This window comes from Mustela nigripes, chromosome 5, assembly GCF_022355385.1.
Source record: "Mustela nigripes isolate SB6536 chromosome 5, MUSNIG.SB6536, whole genome shotgun sequence".
NCBI classification, from domain to species: domain Eukaryota; kingdom Metazoa; phylum Chordata; class Mammalia; order Carnivora; family Mustelidae; genus Mustela; species Mustela nigripes.
In genome coordinates, this window is record NC_081561.1 from 66,665,142 (window position 1) to 66,681,558 (window position 16,417).

The window sequence follows — 16,417 nt, forward strand, 5'->3', positions numbered from 1 at the left end:
TTAGCTCCAGTACAACCTTGTCTACACAAAACACCTCATAGGGGTCTTGGACCTAATCCCGTTTCTTCACCTGCAAAATGACAGCAGAACAGAAATGAAGACAGAGGTTTTAAGGGAACAGGTGGTGATCTAAAACACTTAGCAAAATGCAGACACAGGAGTTCAAGGAATGCTAACTATTCTATTATCTTTATTACTGTCAATATTGTTATTGTCACCGTGGAAGAGGCTTTGGAGTCAATGGAGACACAATCTAAGCAGTAAATGTGTAACCTGAGGCAAAAAAAATTGCCAGTATTCTCAACAGTGTAGTAATGCCTCCTAGTGGTTGTTTGGGGGAATTGACGGGTTTTTAAGGCTGTCACACCAGCCATGGAGCACAACAGGCTTTCAGGAACGGCGACATACTAGATGTCTGACAAAAAAAGGATTACCCGTGCCCATGGGACTGAGCCAACTGCAGGTACGAAGTATAAAAAGTGCTGCATAAGGCCATTATAGAGAGTATAATTAACTGGAATAAAGACATTGGCTAGAAATAACTTCAGACTGCTCGATTTTTCTTCACCAGTTAATTCTCCTTCTATCAAAGGATATGTACTATTTAATACTTACGCCAGGAACTGTTTTGATCAAGCACATTAATAATTCACTTAAAACTTGTAACCCCATGGGGTAGGCCCTCATCATTTACTCCACTCCCCCAGCTCCATGTTGTAATAGGGAAGTTATTTTGAATTAGTGTTCAGGCCCAGCACATCTGTGAGAACATGGTACTTCCTCATTTCTCCAGTGCAGCAGTCTGTTGTCTAGGCATGTTATCCTTACTTCAATTAAGCTGATTTCTCCCTCTCTTATCATATTCAAGTAAGTCTGATCAATCATTACTTCCTGGCTCTAGTTTTTATCCAGGTTTATGTACAAATGCCTTCACTCTTAATTTTCCCACAGGGCAAGTATGGAATGGCTTCAAGCAGGTTCAAGCATCTCACTTGTTACAGCTTCTAGCAGTCTTACCTGACACCTTCATACAGAAACATGAAACTTTTTATAAACTGTTTTGCTTTTCTTTTTTAATGGGGGGGGGGCACTCTTGCCTGCCCGGCAACAAAAGGGGTCGATTTCACTTAAAAGCCATTCCTTGAGTACTTACTACATAGGTGTGTGAGCCTAGCACGTAACAGCTATTGCTAACTTAGCAATGTGTCATGACATGTTGAGTGACTTACACGTCACATCATTACATTCACAAGACAGAAACTTTCTACTGCTATCTGTGTTATGGATGAGAAAATGAAACATTGAGAGATAATGTAGCTAAAGTCATGAGCTAGAAGGCAGGCAGGCAGGATTCAGACTCTAGCTACTGGGCTTCAAAGCCTGAAGGCCTTAACATTATGTTGCTCCCTGAAACTAAAAACAGATTAGCTGTTGGAAGAGTCCTCATCTCAGCTCTGCCAAGGGATCCTTGTGTGACCTCAGGCAAATCCACCTTCTCACCTTTAAACATAGGAGTGGGGCTACAATTTTAAGACCCCTTCCCGTGAACCTACACCTGGCCGTGCAATCTGAGTTATGCTGTTCTAACTCAATCATTACTAGAGTGCAACTCGGGATAACTTGCCCAGCCTTCTCTGTACTTCAGCAATGCGGGATGATCACATCCATCCTATAACTAATACCCTTCTTAATCATTTTCTTCCTGTCAACTTGCTATCAACCCAAAAAGTTGGCCCTGGTTCAGGAACCAGTCTTGGATGATGCACGTGTAAGTACTTAAAAACCCTTCCTTTCATCCATACATTAAGAATTAATCAAAATCATCTGAAGAAAGGAATGGAGCATTCATCCAGGTCAACAGACTGCAACTGCTGGGAGACAATTAAATAGCTTTAATCGGGACACCTGGGTGGCTCAGCGGCTCACCTCTGCCTTTGGCTCAGGTCATGATCCCAGGGTTCTGGGATTGAGCCCCACATCGGGATCTCTGGTCGGCGGGAAGCCGGCTTCCTCCTCTCTCTCTCTGCCTGCCTCTCGGCCTACTTGTGATTTCGGTCTGTCAAATAAATAAAATCTTAAAAAAAAAAAATTTAAATAGCTTTAATCAAGTCCACTGTCAAACTCTTAAGTGATCACTCAAATGTGCCTGCTTTGTTTCCCCAGCAACTAAGATATGTTGCACAACAGACACAGACACCTAACTTGAGCCACTCGGTTTTGAAACCAGAGAAGGTACTCTCGTGAATCTGCAACAGCCTTTGCCAAGCCACAGAATTCTCTGGTATTCCTTGTAAGACTCCATTAAAAAAGGAAAGGGGGGGAATTATGAATTTTTCTCTATTAAGTTTATAAAAAGCCGCCAAATTTTACTGGTCCTGATATAAAATGCCACTCACCGATGTTGCTCTCACATTCCTGAGTTAAAACTATGGAGACGTCAAGACCAGGAGAATGGAGTAGGCACCACAACTAGCCACAGTTTCAAGGCATGCTCACATGGCTAATCAGGAACACAGACACAGAATGCCAACCTATGCACAAGAGCACAGCTTCGTCTTCTGCTGACAATGACTAGCTTTTGCCAAGAAATGTCTTACATCTTACTGCTTGTGGTACCTGCCCAGAGGATGGCATGTATTTAGTATATAGACCTCAGATGGGCAGGTGCCAGATGTGTAAAAAGGAAAAAGCTGGACATGCAGGTAGAATTTCTAGCTGTATAAATACTTGCTCACCACATAGCTTTCTAGAAAAAAACTTTACCAAGTTACCTCTAAAAAGACTAGACATTATTTTCCAATGTATATATGATTTACACTCTTTACCATGAGTAGGTTATTTTTTTCAAAAAAGATTTGAGTGTGAAACAAGATGGGATTGGGAGGGAGACAAACCATAAGTGACTCTTAATCTCACAAAACAAACTGAGGGCTGCTGGGGGGAGGGGGGTTGGGAGAAGGGGGTGGGATTATGGACATTGGGGAGGGTATGTGCTTTGGTGAGTGCTGTGAAGTGTGTAAACCTGGTGATTCACAGACCTGTACCCCTGGGGATAAAAATACATGTTTATAAAAAATAAAAAATTTAAAAAAAGATTGAGTGTATATGTATATGCACGCAAGTGAGCGAGCACAGTGGCGGGGGGTGGGCAGGGGGAAGGCAAAGTGAGGGACAGGCTGACTCCCCCACTGAGGCTCCTCCCTCAGTGGGGGAGTCGGGGAGTCTTATGCACAGCTGGATCCCAGGACCCTGAGATCATGCCCCGACCTCGAGGCAGTTGCTTAACAAACTGAGCTGCCCAGGAGACCCAGGAGTATGTCTTATTAGAGGCCCCAGATGGCTCAGTCAGTACAGCATACAGCATGTGAATCTTGAACTCAGGACTGAGTTCAAGCCCCACACTAGGCATGCAACCTACTTAAAAAATAAAGAGGCCCCAAATCCTGATAATCACTTCATGACAATGAAATGGTATCTTATGAGTGGGCTTAGAAAGCTGCAGTGTAATGGAACAGAAAACAAGGCCTGGCCTGTTATGAATACACTAATTGTTTAGTCAGATGAGTAATGTGTGAGAACTTCTTTCTGCCCTAACAGTGTTTATTCACCTCTCAAGTGGTTAAACATCACTTAAGAAAAAGACCCTGCACGATGGTTGGCAGAGTGGTACTCAAAGACAAAACTTCTCTTTCCTGACCACTTCAACTGTCTTCACTGAAGCTTCCGGCACTCTAAAAGGCCATCTACTTTGTAAGCTTCGGTTCCTAGCGCTCTCCAAATGATCAGCATTCATCTACTCCATACTCCTTACAAAGGCGGCAGCTTCTACTCCCAAACTCATTCCTGGGAGCCACTTTAAGGTCAGATGGACAGTTATATATTGCCAACTGAGGTCCAAGAAGAGCTGCCAAGTTCGGTCAATTCTGTATCCCCATCAAACCTAACAGCTGTTAACACATGAGCCAGCCACTAGTGCTGATACTCCCAACTTCTTGGCATCCTGCAACGACTAATGTCAAACAAGTTATCCCTCACCTGTTTTATTTGGTAGTATGACTTAAGGAAAGTAAAAAATCGTGACTGGAACCACTTCAATTCACAGTTGCAGAACCCTTCTATTTTTACCTCCAAACCCTTTAATGCAGCCACACACTCAATTGCTCATTCTCTGAACTGCTTTGTAATTAAGTTACTCACTTCTTCACCTCAAAAATATTTTTTAGGACGCCTGGGTGGCTCAGTCTGTTGAGTCACTGTCTTCGGCTCGGGTCATGATCCCAGGGTCCTGGAATCGAGTCCCATGTGGGGTTCCTTGCTCAGCAGGGAGCCTGCTTCTCTCTCTGCCTCTGCCTGCTTGTGCTTTCGCTCCCCCTCTCTGACAAATAAATACATAAAATCTTTTAAAAAAATTTTTTTTAAAGATTTGACCGAAAGAGCAACAGCCCAAAGCAGTAGTGCCAGGTGGAAGAGAAGTAGGCTCCCGGCTGAGCAGGGAGCCCAATGCAGGGTTAGATGCCAGGACCCTGAGATCATAAACTGAGCCAAAGGCAGATGCCATCCAGGTGCCTCAGGCCCCAGATTCTTTATAAGCTTTTAGTTCCCCTAATACAGGGACTTTTCGAAGGACCCTCAACTGAAGATTTGCCACCTCATTCTAAGAACCTTCCTCTTAGGGGATGTAAAGCTCTACAACCAACACTTCTTATCCCTGGTGGTCTAGTGTTAGGATTCGGTGCTCTCCTTCCCAACACCTCTTAAATTATCCTAGCCTATAATGGGTGAAACATGAAGTAGCACAGTTTAGGCATCAATTCCTGAACTTCAACTCAGGTCAAACAATTGTTTCTAGATACCAGGCTGGTTGGTGGTATACCTCCCTGTACCCCATTCCACTAAGTCCCTGTGTCATGGACTATCATGTGAGATAGGTTTAACAGTTTAATGACAAGGGTGCCTGGGTGGGTCTGTTGGTTCAGCTTCTGCCTTCAACTCATGTCATGATCTTAGGGTCTTGGGATCAAGCCCCACATCAGGCTCCCTGCCACTCTACTTGTGCTCTGTATCACTGTCAAATAAATAATCTTTAATAAAAATAAGGGCGCCTGGGTGGCTCAGTGGGTTAAGCTGCTGCCTTCGGCTCAGGTCATGATCTCAGGGTCCTGGGATCGAGTCCCCATCGGGCTCTCTGCTCAGCAGGGAGCCTGCTTCCCTCTCTGCCTGCCTCTCTGCCTACTTGTGATCTGTCAAATAAATAAAATCTTTAAAAAAAATTAAAAATAAAAATTTAAATGACAAAATTCCAATTTGTATTTATTTGTAAGGACTCTCATTTAAACATGGATTTTAATCTAAACTATAAAGAAATTCTGGTGGCAGAGCCAGCTGGAATGGGTTAAGGATTACCAGCTGCTTTTAAGCTTAAAGGAACTTAGGGGTGTCTGGATGGCTCAGTAAGTTAAGGATCTGCCCTAATTCAGGGCCTGCATGGGGCTACCTGCTCAAAGAACATTCTCTGCCCCTCCCTCCTCCTCTCTCAAAAATTTGTGCCTTGGTGGCTTGGTAGGTTGGGCGTCTGCCATCAGCTCGGTCATGATCCCAAGGTCCTTGTATGGGGCTCCCTGCTCAGTGAGTAGCCTTCTACCTCTGCCCTTCCTCTTGCTCAGGCTCCCTTCTCTCCTGCTTGCTCTCAAAATCTTACTGGGGGGGCGGGGTGGTGGTGGTGTTAAAATAAAAAATTTAAGAGATCATTTTCAGGGAGTAACTTCTAGCTATCCTTAGTTTGTTTTTTATACTGGTAATTTACATTTCCTTTCCCAAATGAACAATACTAACAGTTAACACCCCAAAAAAGCAACTTTCCCCCTTGGCTTGATTTGCAGATTTGTAGGTCAGTAAAAACCACCCCTAAAGGATGCTAACTTTCCCCATATGAAACCTTAATGAGGTACACACTGAAATAAAGGTGCTAATTACAAGTGAATGGGACTTGAAAAGCAGGTAAAATCTGGGGCACCTGGCTGGATCCGTGGGTACAGCAGGTCACTTGACTCGTCATGTTGGTTGTAGAGATTAAATAAAAATAAAAGTCACCTAATTTTTCTGGAAAGCTCAACTTTGCTCTGGAAATTGTTAAATATTCTCCATATAAGGACCTCTCCAAGTGACAAGGAAGTAACAATGTTTCCAGAAAGTTTCACTTCCTCAAGACCAAGTACAGACCTGTACTACACAGTGTTTTATATAGGTCACAGAGAATGGAAGAAAAACTAATTGAGCTAAATATTATTATACATGTGTATCATGTTAGTCTGGGAAACGTTTCAGCTGTTGTCATATGCTCTGTAACAAGAAAGAACTGGAATACTAAAGGAGTCTAAATACTGTTATCCTAAATTTCTGTAATCTATCTAAATAAAGGGAAAGAAGAAAATCAAGCAGTTATCCTAGGTTTATCGAGATAAATTTTCAATGATTTCTTCTCAGAATCTTACAAGTCTCCTATACAGCTGAATCCTTTTGACATACTCGAAAGAAATCTTTAAGAGCATTTATTTCTGTAGGTATAGAAAATTGAATTCAACACTATCAAACTGTTTTGATAAAAATATACTCCAACCCAGTTTTTCTTCAGCTACTTTAATTATAAAAATCTATCATGTTCTAAAAAAAATTTTTAAAAAGAAAGGAAAGAAAAAAAGTAGAAGGCAACAGTCTAGTACAAAAATAAACAACTGGAAGACATTACCACCAACTAGATCTGACAACTAAAAATCATGTTCAGGACTCTGAAAATAAAAGCAAATTAAAACAAAGCACTAAACCAGTAATCTTATTTAATCAGGGATGTTTATCACCTAGAACTCTTTCAAATAACCACAGTGCTTGATTACTCTTTAAAAAAAAATGCGAACAGGCCCGGAATCAAGGCTGTATTTCGGAAAAACTTTTTTTTTTTTTTCCGGAAAAACTTGTTATCAACAGCATTCCTAGTAAAGCACTATACTAACATGAACTATATTAACACTCCAAGAAAAAGCAACCAGGACTTCCCATCTGATACAGGTGAGTCTAACTAAAAGGGAGGAATGACATCTATGGATCACGACTAGGTAAAGAACTGTGAAAGTACATTAACAGTAGATAAGTATCTACATCTGATAAAATTTCTCTGGCTAATTTATCTTCACCTTTCTGCTTAAGACATGAAGTTCAGAAGTAACCCACAATTAGGTGAGAACCAGATAATTATTCTGGAAAAGTATAAAAACCAACTATAAATGCTTATTTCCTTAAATCACCACCCAGTATGAATAGTGACCTCTAGTGAACACCTGTAGTCATTACACTAGAGGTCATTTTTTGTCACTAATCTTTCATTATTGTACTTAAAAGGATGGAAGGACCAAACTGGCTAGTGAAAGGCTAGTTTTAGAAATTATAGTAACCAAAACTTTTAATAGCAAGAAGCTGAGTGTGCAGGGATTTTAACAGCTTCTACCACCTTCCCTACTTCCTTTTTTTAAACAAGCCATAAGTACTGTGCTGGGGGCTTCTGGTTAAAGTGATTGCAAATTTGGCCTGTTATGTCGGGATCACTCTGAGATCAACTTAAAAAGCCACATTGTACCCATAACCTACTATCCTTTTTACAAAAACCCAACTTACAACTCTGCAAGTTGTATACTGCCAAAAACATGCATGTAAATGTCCATTTATAAGGGCAGTCTGATTATTGATACACCATATTCCTTCCATAACCTTTTAGCTATCTTTCCTTGTTCTGAACCTGGATAGTTTTAGGCTTTGAAAAAATGCAGAGACAAAAGGCCCAAAACACCAGAGCTCTCAATACATCACTAGTCTTTAAAGGTCTTCTCTAAAGTGGTTCTCCTACCCAATCTGACAATTCTACCTTATGATACCAAGGACTATCCTCCTTTGTTGGGATCTACATGAAAGGTTAAAAAGGACCATAAACAATTGTTTAGAACCTACATCTTAGAAAATCTTTATAGACTCAATGCAATGACTCATCTTTCATATTAAAGTCAGTACAGCAATAATCCGAAACTACCTTTAAGTAGCACATTTAAGGAAACTAAGCCACAAGACTGTTGCATTGTGATTTAATCTAATTGCACAAAAATTTGAAATTACAACTCCTCTGGATTTCTAAGAGGAAGGTTATGCATGCTTCCAATTCAATTCTGCACTGTTACATTTGAACCATATAGTGAATTTTACATCATGATGGATCAATTTAGAATTCCCATGCAACATCTCAAATTATATAAAATGGAAGCAATTTTTAAAGCTTTGCAAAGGTCTCATGCTAATGATAAAACCCTTTTTTAATGGGTCACTTTGGATTATAATGTACCATGTTGCTATACTTTAAAAATGTTGGTCACAGAGTATCATGGTCTTTGAACTAGCTCCTACACCTAAAAAATGGTTAAGTAGGAACAATCATGTAGGTGACAACCGAAAGTTCCCTTCAGCCTCAATTGTGTTTCTTGTAAGATTTGTGTAACCAACTGATTTCCATGGGACAAGAACTATGTTAATAGTGGGTTCGACTATTACACAATTATGCTAATATTTTATTAATTCAAAAGCACTTTACAAGAAAATATAAGTATGGCTTCCAATAGGAATGTTATACCTGGACTTGATACCAAGCTCACAGATTTTAGTTTTGCAAGGAAAAACAGGCTTTCAGGTTAAACAACAATTTGTAACCAAAACTTTAATCCCAAGGATTCTCACAAACATATTACAAATGACAGCATGAAAAAAAAATCTTGCACAGTAACTCAAAGTTCAGCTCTACAATGTACCCTTAAACTGGCAGAACACTGGTATCTTTAATAGTTTCAAATTACCAAATAGAGAATGTTACAAAGAGCCATGTTTTCATATACAGCAATCACGTAAGGAACTTATGACCTAAAACAAAGGTAAACTAACTTTCTTGAAACTTCCAATTCTATACCAACTGGACACCCTGCCCAGTACGAAGACTAGTTGGATTCTTTTTTTTTTTTAAACCTCTAATCTAGTTTAATAGTGCAGCTTAATTTTTATTGCTGGCTTGTGTTCACACCAGCTTTTAAAGACTGCTTATTTAACTACAGCTGCATACTATTATCCCAGCTATAGAAAGACTTCATTTAATTTTTGCCAGTTTTGTTCTCATAATATTAAATGTCAAGGTTTAGCTGGGCAGGAGTAAGAGGTTTATTATCAGTCTATATAAGACAAAACTTCAAAGCAAATTCAATTTTGCTTAAGGGAACATTGTAAAGTAACAATTCTTGATATTACATGCCTCGTATGATCCATTCAAATCATAGAGAATTACATCTTTATGTGTCACTGTTCCAAGAGACAAACAAATGTGAACAGCTAAAACATCTTAAAAATGCACCAAGCTTATGAAGTCTCAAACAAAACTTGAATTTTCTGTACATACTCCTGTCAAATGAAGTTATTTCCTGTACACCACTCCTCTTGCAAACTGGTCTTCTATTTCCTTTCATTTGATCTAGATCGGCTAGAAAAACAAGAACAAAAGTTATATACATTTCTCAGTAACACAACTACATCAAAGGCTTTTATGGAAAAATAGTTAAAAACAATCAAAATGTATACTGCCAAAAACATGCATGTAAATGATGACCAATTCCTATTTTAACTAGGTTATTTATAAACAGTCTAAATCATTAAAGATCTTACCTACGAGACCTAGAAAAGGATCGGGACGGCTTGTGATTTCTCTCCCGAGACAGGGATCTCTCTCTCCTCCTATCTCTAGAAAGGGACCTAAAACCAGAGGAAGAAAATCAGGACCATTCAGAATTACACACAACAAACATCTGTAAAAAGTCTTCAAAAAACGAGAAGCTGGTTCATTCCTGCAACACTGGCTCTATAGATCACTTGATTCATTACTAAAGCCACAGTCTTTTTACCTTTAGCCATGTCATTTACAGAACAGTTTAAGAACAGAATGCTGTCATTTCTGAGAATGTAACCAAAAAAATTAGTTATTTACCTGCTCCGGCTGCGGGAGAAGCTTCTCCGTCTTGGAGATCTAAAAGCAGAAACAGGAAAATTAGGCTAACTGTCAATTATTATTTATGGCGTGAGGCATTTCCCAACTTTTCAATCTCACTGTTGGGCCCAGTGATTGTGCCGAAGAACTGGCACCCATCGTCCAAAAAAATAAATAAATGAAACTAAAAAAAAAAATAGGAAAAAAAAACCAGAAAAGAAAAACAGGCACAGAAGGATTAAGGAACCAAAAGCTCAAGTGAAAAGCAGGTATTCCAACCATGGATTCACTTTAACAAAGAATGCTTCACAGCAGATCTGTCCAATGCAAAACTTCATGTCAAACTAACTCCACTACCCAAACACCACACCAAAATATAGTCCCACAAGTAGTTCCAAAAACAGTACCATAAACCAGTATTTGGAACCCATGCAAACCTATAAGTCCATGACAAGACTTAGGTACCAGGTGGATAGTGTAATTTTGTGAAAACGCGCTAGGTGTAAAATACTGATGCCATTAAGTGCTACATTAGAACTGCATTTGTGATCGTCACATTTAAGAGTGTGTTTAGGCTCATAAAAAATTACCTTAAGCTTGGCCCATTTCACCCCCAAAATTTAAATTTTGAAAACTGTTAGTAAAACCATTTAAAGGTGATAGGATTCAACAAATTTTTGCTAGAAAGGAAAGCTAAATCTGTTAGAGTTATTAAAATTTTTAGTTTGGCATCTCACACATGCAAATAAGTTTCACTTGAAGGTCTAGTTACATTATGAGTTCCCTATCACCCTTAAAAGTTTTATTCAAGCAATATATATGTACGTTACCATTCAATTATGCACAGCCAGCCTTTGATCCAGAAAAAAGAATTACTTTAAGCCGCTTACTCCTTATTTTAACCAGCAGTAAACTGTATAAGCAGGAAAAACTTACTAGTTTTGGGTTTCAACAAGCTAGAAATGGTGAGGTGAGGCTGCCGGACTGACGGCCAGGAAGAATTTGCTGAAAAGGTTTTGCCAGATGTTGCGTTGGATTTAGTTGGTTGGCGAAGGGGGTGTTGTGGATTTTTCCTGCTTTTTTGTTAGCCGAAGGCTGCTGCTGTAGTTGTTGTGAAGACATTTGGTAAATAAACAGCTGAGCTGATTGGCCAGGAATGTGTGGGCGGTCGAGGTGGCTGCTGCCGATTTGGTTAAGGTTGGAGAGAAGGCTGAGAGAAAACAGCATGCTCGGGAACCAAAGGGCGGTGCAACCTGACGACTGGCCATGCCTGGGTCATGTGAAACGACACCAGCCAAGCTGAATGGGGCGCGCTGGTCACATGACGCTGAAAGGGCTAGTTGACTGGCTAATGCAGACTCAGAGGGTGGTGAGAAGAGACATGATGGTGACTCTGTAACGGGGTTCATTTTTATTAATAGATGGACCAAAAAGCACAAAAAAAAAATGAAAAACAAGCCATCAGTACAACCATCTATTTAGCTAACAAATACTCTTTATTATGATGGGCAACAGTGTGTTGTTTTGTTTTTCAAAATAGCAAAAGGGGCAAGATTTTGAACTCCTATCTCCTATAAGGACTTCACTCACCTGTAAGAGGTAAATTCAGTCCTATTGAAACTATTTTGGAGGTTTGAGGAGATGTGGAGTTAGCAATCCAGACAATACTGCCTGGTCCAAGAATGATGTCATTTTCAATTATAAAAAAACTGAAATCTCTCCTATTTGGGTTTGAAGAATAGATGACTGGGATTACTTTTTTAGCCCCCTTTATCGGTCAGTGACTTAAGTTAGTTTCAGAATGACTTCTACTTTACCAGTTGTAACATTACAACAGCTGCCTGGTTGATAAATACTACAACCGTGCTAATAGTAGAAAACACATTTTTGTGAAGAGCTAGAGTTGAATGTAATGTTTGTCATTATGGAGTCAAGAAATGGAAAAAGGCCTAAATTGAAGTATAAGGGAAGACTTGGAAAGATGCAACTAGAAGATGAACTAGAAGATAGATCCAAGATAGAAGTTACTGACTACCAACATGAACAGTGACCTAAAGACAAAAGCCAACACTCAGCACAACTCACATACCCCAAACTACACCCAGCCAATGTTTCATAAAAACCTCCAATTCTTCAAAGTTTAAAACCCACCAACAAACTTAAGAGAAATACCTGCTCCTATTAGCTACTCCATTACACCAATACCTCTAAACACGCTCTCAAGTACCTGCGGCGAGGTGGAGGACTTCTTCTCCGATAATCATCTCGAGGGCGACGACCCCAAGACGGAGGTGGGCCACGATTTCGACTTCTCTTTTCACCATTCGAGAGTTCCACTCTTACTCGGCAGCCACATAATGTTCTAAGGGAAGAAACATTACATTTAAAAGAGTTGAACAGACTTCCTAAGAGATGTGTATTAAAGCAAAAAGCAAGCACTCCTATTTTAGCTTCTCGCAAAGTACACACCTCAATGTCTACAGAATTCTTAATAGCAAAACAAGTTTTTCTAATAAAGAAAACAAACTTTCTTACATTTTAGTGCTTTGTTCAATTCCATGGAAATGGGCGAGTTTTGTTTATTAACATTTCAAGTGTGAAACCCATGGATTCATCTTCAAACAACTAGTTCATCTGTACATCCTGCTGGGACTTTGAGATCCTGAGATCCCTAACACTTGTTTATTATCTTACTGTATGTGCTGGTCTTTCTCCTCCCTCCACAACCCATCTCCGTGCAAAGTAGTGAACTGAAGCATTTTGGCCATTTCACATCACCATCACCCCTCAGGGGTCACTCAGTAACCGACACTTAGGAAACTGCTGCTGAGAAAAGTAATCCCCCACCTCTTTGTTGTTCCACATCTGTTTAGATAAACCATTATTTATTTGGACAATGATTAGGAAGAGGTGGGGACCTGGAAAAATCTGTTTCTATAATCTGCTTGTATAAATGACCCTTTATACAGCTTTACAGTTAATACTCAGACCCCTTAACTTTTCGATCTAAAGTATTAACCATTTCTCCTGGTTTCATGAGATCCAATAGTTCTCAAAGACCAGGAAGGAGGGGAAGCGCAGCACCTGTTTCCTATAAGACTTAGGTGTTACTTAACAGCCAGTAAGAGTACACCATAAAAACAAAAGGAAATAGCTCCATACTTCACCCTTCCTAAATATCTAAAACACATAAATGATGATGGTATAATAAGCCCCATGTAATCCTCATCCAACTATTGTCAGTCTGTGGCCATTCTTATTTGAAAAGAATATCTGATTTCCAATTGATTCAGAAACAACTCAAAGGTGACATCATCACAGGTGACACTTTGAGATGTAGATTAAAATGTTTTAATCACATTCTGCAGTGAAATGCTCTACCACTGAGCTATACCCCCTGTTTTAATCACATTCTGGATGCAAAAATCCACCAACCAAGAAGTGATCTCTTCACTGACCACCTGAATAAAAGGAACCTTCCTGTGTATCTCCAGTAAAACTGTTCAGTCCTTTTTCATTGTAGCAAAGACTTATAGAAGTCTCTAATAACATTAACTTCGACAGCCAAGAAGCCTTCTAAAAGCCACATGTCCTAGAAAATTTAAATATTAATATTTATCACCAGTATAAATTAGTCATTAAATTACCTCCCATCTAGTTCTCGGACAGCATCAGCTGCATCTCGGGGATCTTCAAATTCAACAAAAGCAAAGCCGGGAGGGTTTCTAGCAACCCACACACTTCGGAGTGGTCCATAATAGCCAAAAGCTCGTTCCAATTCAGTCTTGTTACCGTTGTTTCCAAGATTACCTACATAAACCTTACAGTCCAATGGACAGGAATCACGATGCATTTCTGTAACAAAAAGAATACCCCAAACATTAATCATTTATTTAATAACTGACACAGTTAACAACAGATCCTTAAAAAAGAATGCTGAAATACTAAAAACCAAGTAACTACTACCCTTGAAACACCCATTTCTCTCTAATCTGTACTGACAAACACAGGAAGCCAGCACAAATTGTAATAGGAAAAAAGGTCTCACTGAAAAATCCACGGAGGAAAACAAACACCGAAGGGGCATTTACTACAATCTCGGCACTGAATCAGGGACTTTTACAATTAATCTCAAAAATAAAGCTCTTAAGAAAAAGTAGGATAACTTGCCAAAGCAAATCCTGGAGACACAAAAACCAAATGAAAAAATGCTTAAAACAAGACAGTAGCTAAGGCTGAGCCCCTTGAAAAATGGTACTGTGTGCCCTCCTAAACAAAAACTTAACCAGCATCACTCCTCAAGCAGCTTAGTGTTAGGTTTTTAAAAATAAATGTACATCACAGTGCCATGAAGCGTGTAAACCTGGCGATTCAGACCTGTACCCCTGGGGCTAATAATACATTATGTTTGTTAAAATTTTTTTTTAAATGTACATCACAGCAGCACTATTCTCAACAGCCAAAATCAAAAGATAAACGGATAATCAAAATGTATTATCCACACAATGATTATTCAGAATGAAGTACTGATAAATGCTTCCAACATGAATACAAACATGCTATTACAGATGCCAGACACAAAAGTATACATGCTAAGATTCTACATATATGAGATATCGAACAAGTAAACCCAGAGACACAGATTACTGGTTACCAGCAGCTGGGAAGAGGGCAGCGGACATAGGGAACAGCTGCTTAATAAGGTACAGGACTCCTCAGGGGATAACAAAAATGGTTTGGAACTAGGCAGGATGGTCGCACAGCACTAGGAATGTACAGATTTGCACTTTAAAAGGAAATTTATGTTAATTTCACGGGGGGGGGGGGGGGGTTCTTAGAGTACATATTTACTGCCCTTTGGGGTCTTGCATTTGATAGATCTTCAAAAAAAAAAATCACCTCGACAATGAATCAAAATCAACTTGTAGGCGGGTTTCAACTACAAAAGAGTAGCCAACCCAATAACCCAGCTTAAGGGTTTCTCATGAACAGTACGCTCTTCTCACTCTGGGCTTATTCAATTAAAAAAAAACTAGTCCAGACACATCCTATTTGCATGACCCCACCCTGGAGTTCTGAAACCAAATCATTGCTGGAGATTGGTTTTTTAAGAACTTAGCCGTAAACCGTTTCAGAGTTAACCATCAACGGGAAACTGCTACGAGAACAAGGCTATTCAAGCAAGATCCTTCGGTTAAAAAAAAAAAAAGTGACAGGATACAGAAAAATCACATTAAAATTAAATAAAAATACAGGTGAGTACAGAAACCGCGTAATATAGCTCAAAAGGTCCAATCTCGATCGGTGACTTGAGAAAAAATATTTCAGATTAGCTCCCAAAGAAAACGTGGGGGGGCTGGGAGGAAAAAGGCGCCATAAATTGAAAGGCCGCAGCACGGAATACAATTCGGCTAGCGGCTCCCCCACTTCGCCGTAACTTTCGGGTTATCCCACTTCTCAGTTTACCCCTCGCCCCCGTAAAAGTTTATAAACACCTCCACTTCAAGGCCCAGGTACATTCTGCGATGGGCCAAAAGCCCCCGCCACCGCCCCATGCCGAACGTCACAAAATGGCGGCGGCGTCTCTTTGTCTCAACCTGGCGCCGCCATTGGGCCTGGTCCTTCCGCAGTCCTGTTAGGTGCCATTTCCCACTACACTCCTTTAGTCGCCAGTCACTTACCGAGATCGTGGATTAGAAAGCTGACGCTCAAATCAACACACCCTCGGATGGGTCTTCCCGCTTCCCACCCCTCCCGGCTCCAGCAGATGCTCTCGCTGACCCGGCGTCCACGAAATGGCGGACCACCGCCTTCTCCTCGCCTCTATTTATATGCCTCGCCGAAGTCACATGATTGGACGGGTTCGTCCAATGAGAGGCGAAGGAGGCCGTGACGTTACGGCCAGAAACGTAACGAGAATCGCGGCTGCTGGGAGCGCGCTCTGGCTGTGGCGTTGGGATCGCGGGAGACCTCAGCCGCCTGGCTCCAGTCGCCTGGGCCCTGGGGCATCCTCGGGTGTTTACGCGTGGACATTCTCCTAGTTACCCTCAGTCCCCTTTCCCTCTTCTCCGAATAGGCTGGGGTTTCATAACACTACTGTCGTCGCTCCCAAACACCGACTGAGCCGTTTCCTCCAAATAAGATTTAGATAGTAGATGAATTCGTTAATTACTTCATCCTCGAGAACGGTTAGACTGGGATTAAGCCCCTCGCGTTTACAAACATGCTTTAGAGTTTCTCCCAAGGTCACTGAGCTGTGTATGACCAAGCTGCCAGCACGGCTGCACACCAAGCTGTACCCGCCCACGTCCTACACTATGGAAAAGCCCGATCCTGGAAAGGCGGCGGGACTCTGGCTGG

The 16,417-nt window shown here is 40.6% G+C and overlaps 1 protein-coding gene across 1 annotated transcript; it reads right to left on the minus strand.

The window, feature by feature from the left end:
- Nucleotides 1-8,574: 8,574 nt before the first annotated feature.
- On the minus strand, nt 8,575-15,869 carry SRSF3 (serine and arginine rich splicing factor 3). The gene is made up of 6 exons (XM_059400588.1): nt 15,739-15,869; nt 13,705-13,912; nt 12,285-12,419; nt 10,058-10,096; nt 9,739-9,825; nt 8,575-9,556 (listed from the first exon to the last, which is right to left on the minus strand). The coding sequence occupies exons 2-6, from the start codon at nt 13,908-13,910 to the stop codon at nt 9,529-9,531; spliced, it is 495 nt and encodes a 164-aa protein (XP_059256571.1). The 5' UTR covers nt 13,911-13,912; nt 15,739-15,869; the 3' UTR covers nt 8,575-9,528.
- Nucleotides 15,870-16,417: the final 548 nt, after the last annotated feature.

Bases quoted from the DNA above. Each gene is read 5' to 3' on its own strand.
- SRSF3 (XM_059400588.1), bottom strand. From the start codon at position 13,910: ATGCATCGTGATTCCTGTCCATTGGACTGTAAGGTTTATGTAGGTAAT. The intron at 12,420-13,704 runs GTAATTTAATGA...TTCTTCCCTTAG, and splicing joins GTCCGAGAACTAGATGGGAG to AACATTATGTGGCTGCCGAG. The intron at 9,557-9,738 runs GTAAGATCTTTA...TTGTTTTTCTAG, and splicing joins TCCTTTTCTAGGTCTCGTAG to CCGATCTAGATCAAATGAAA.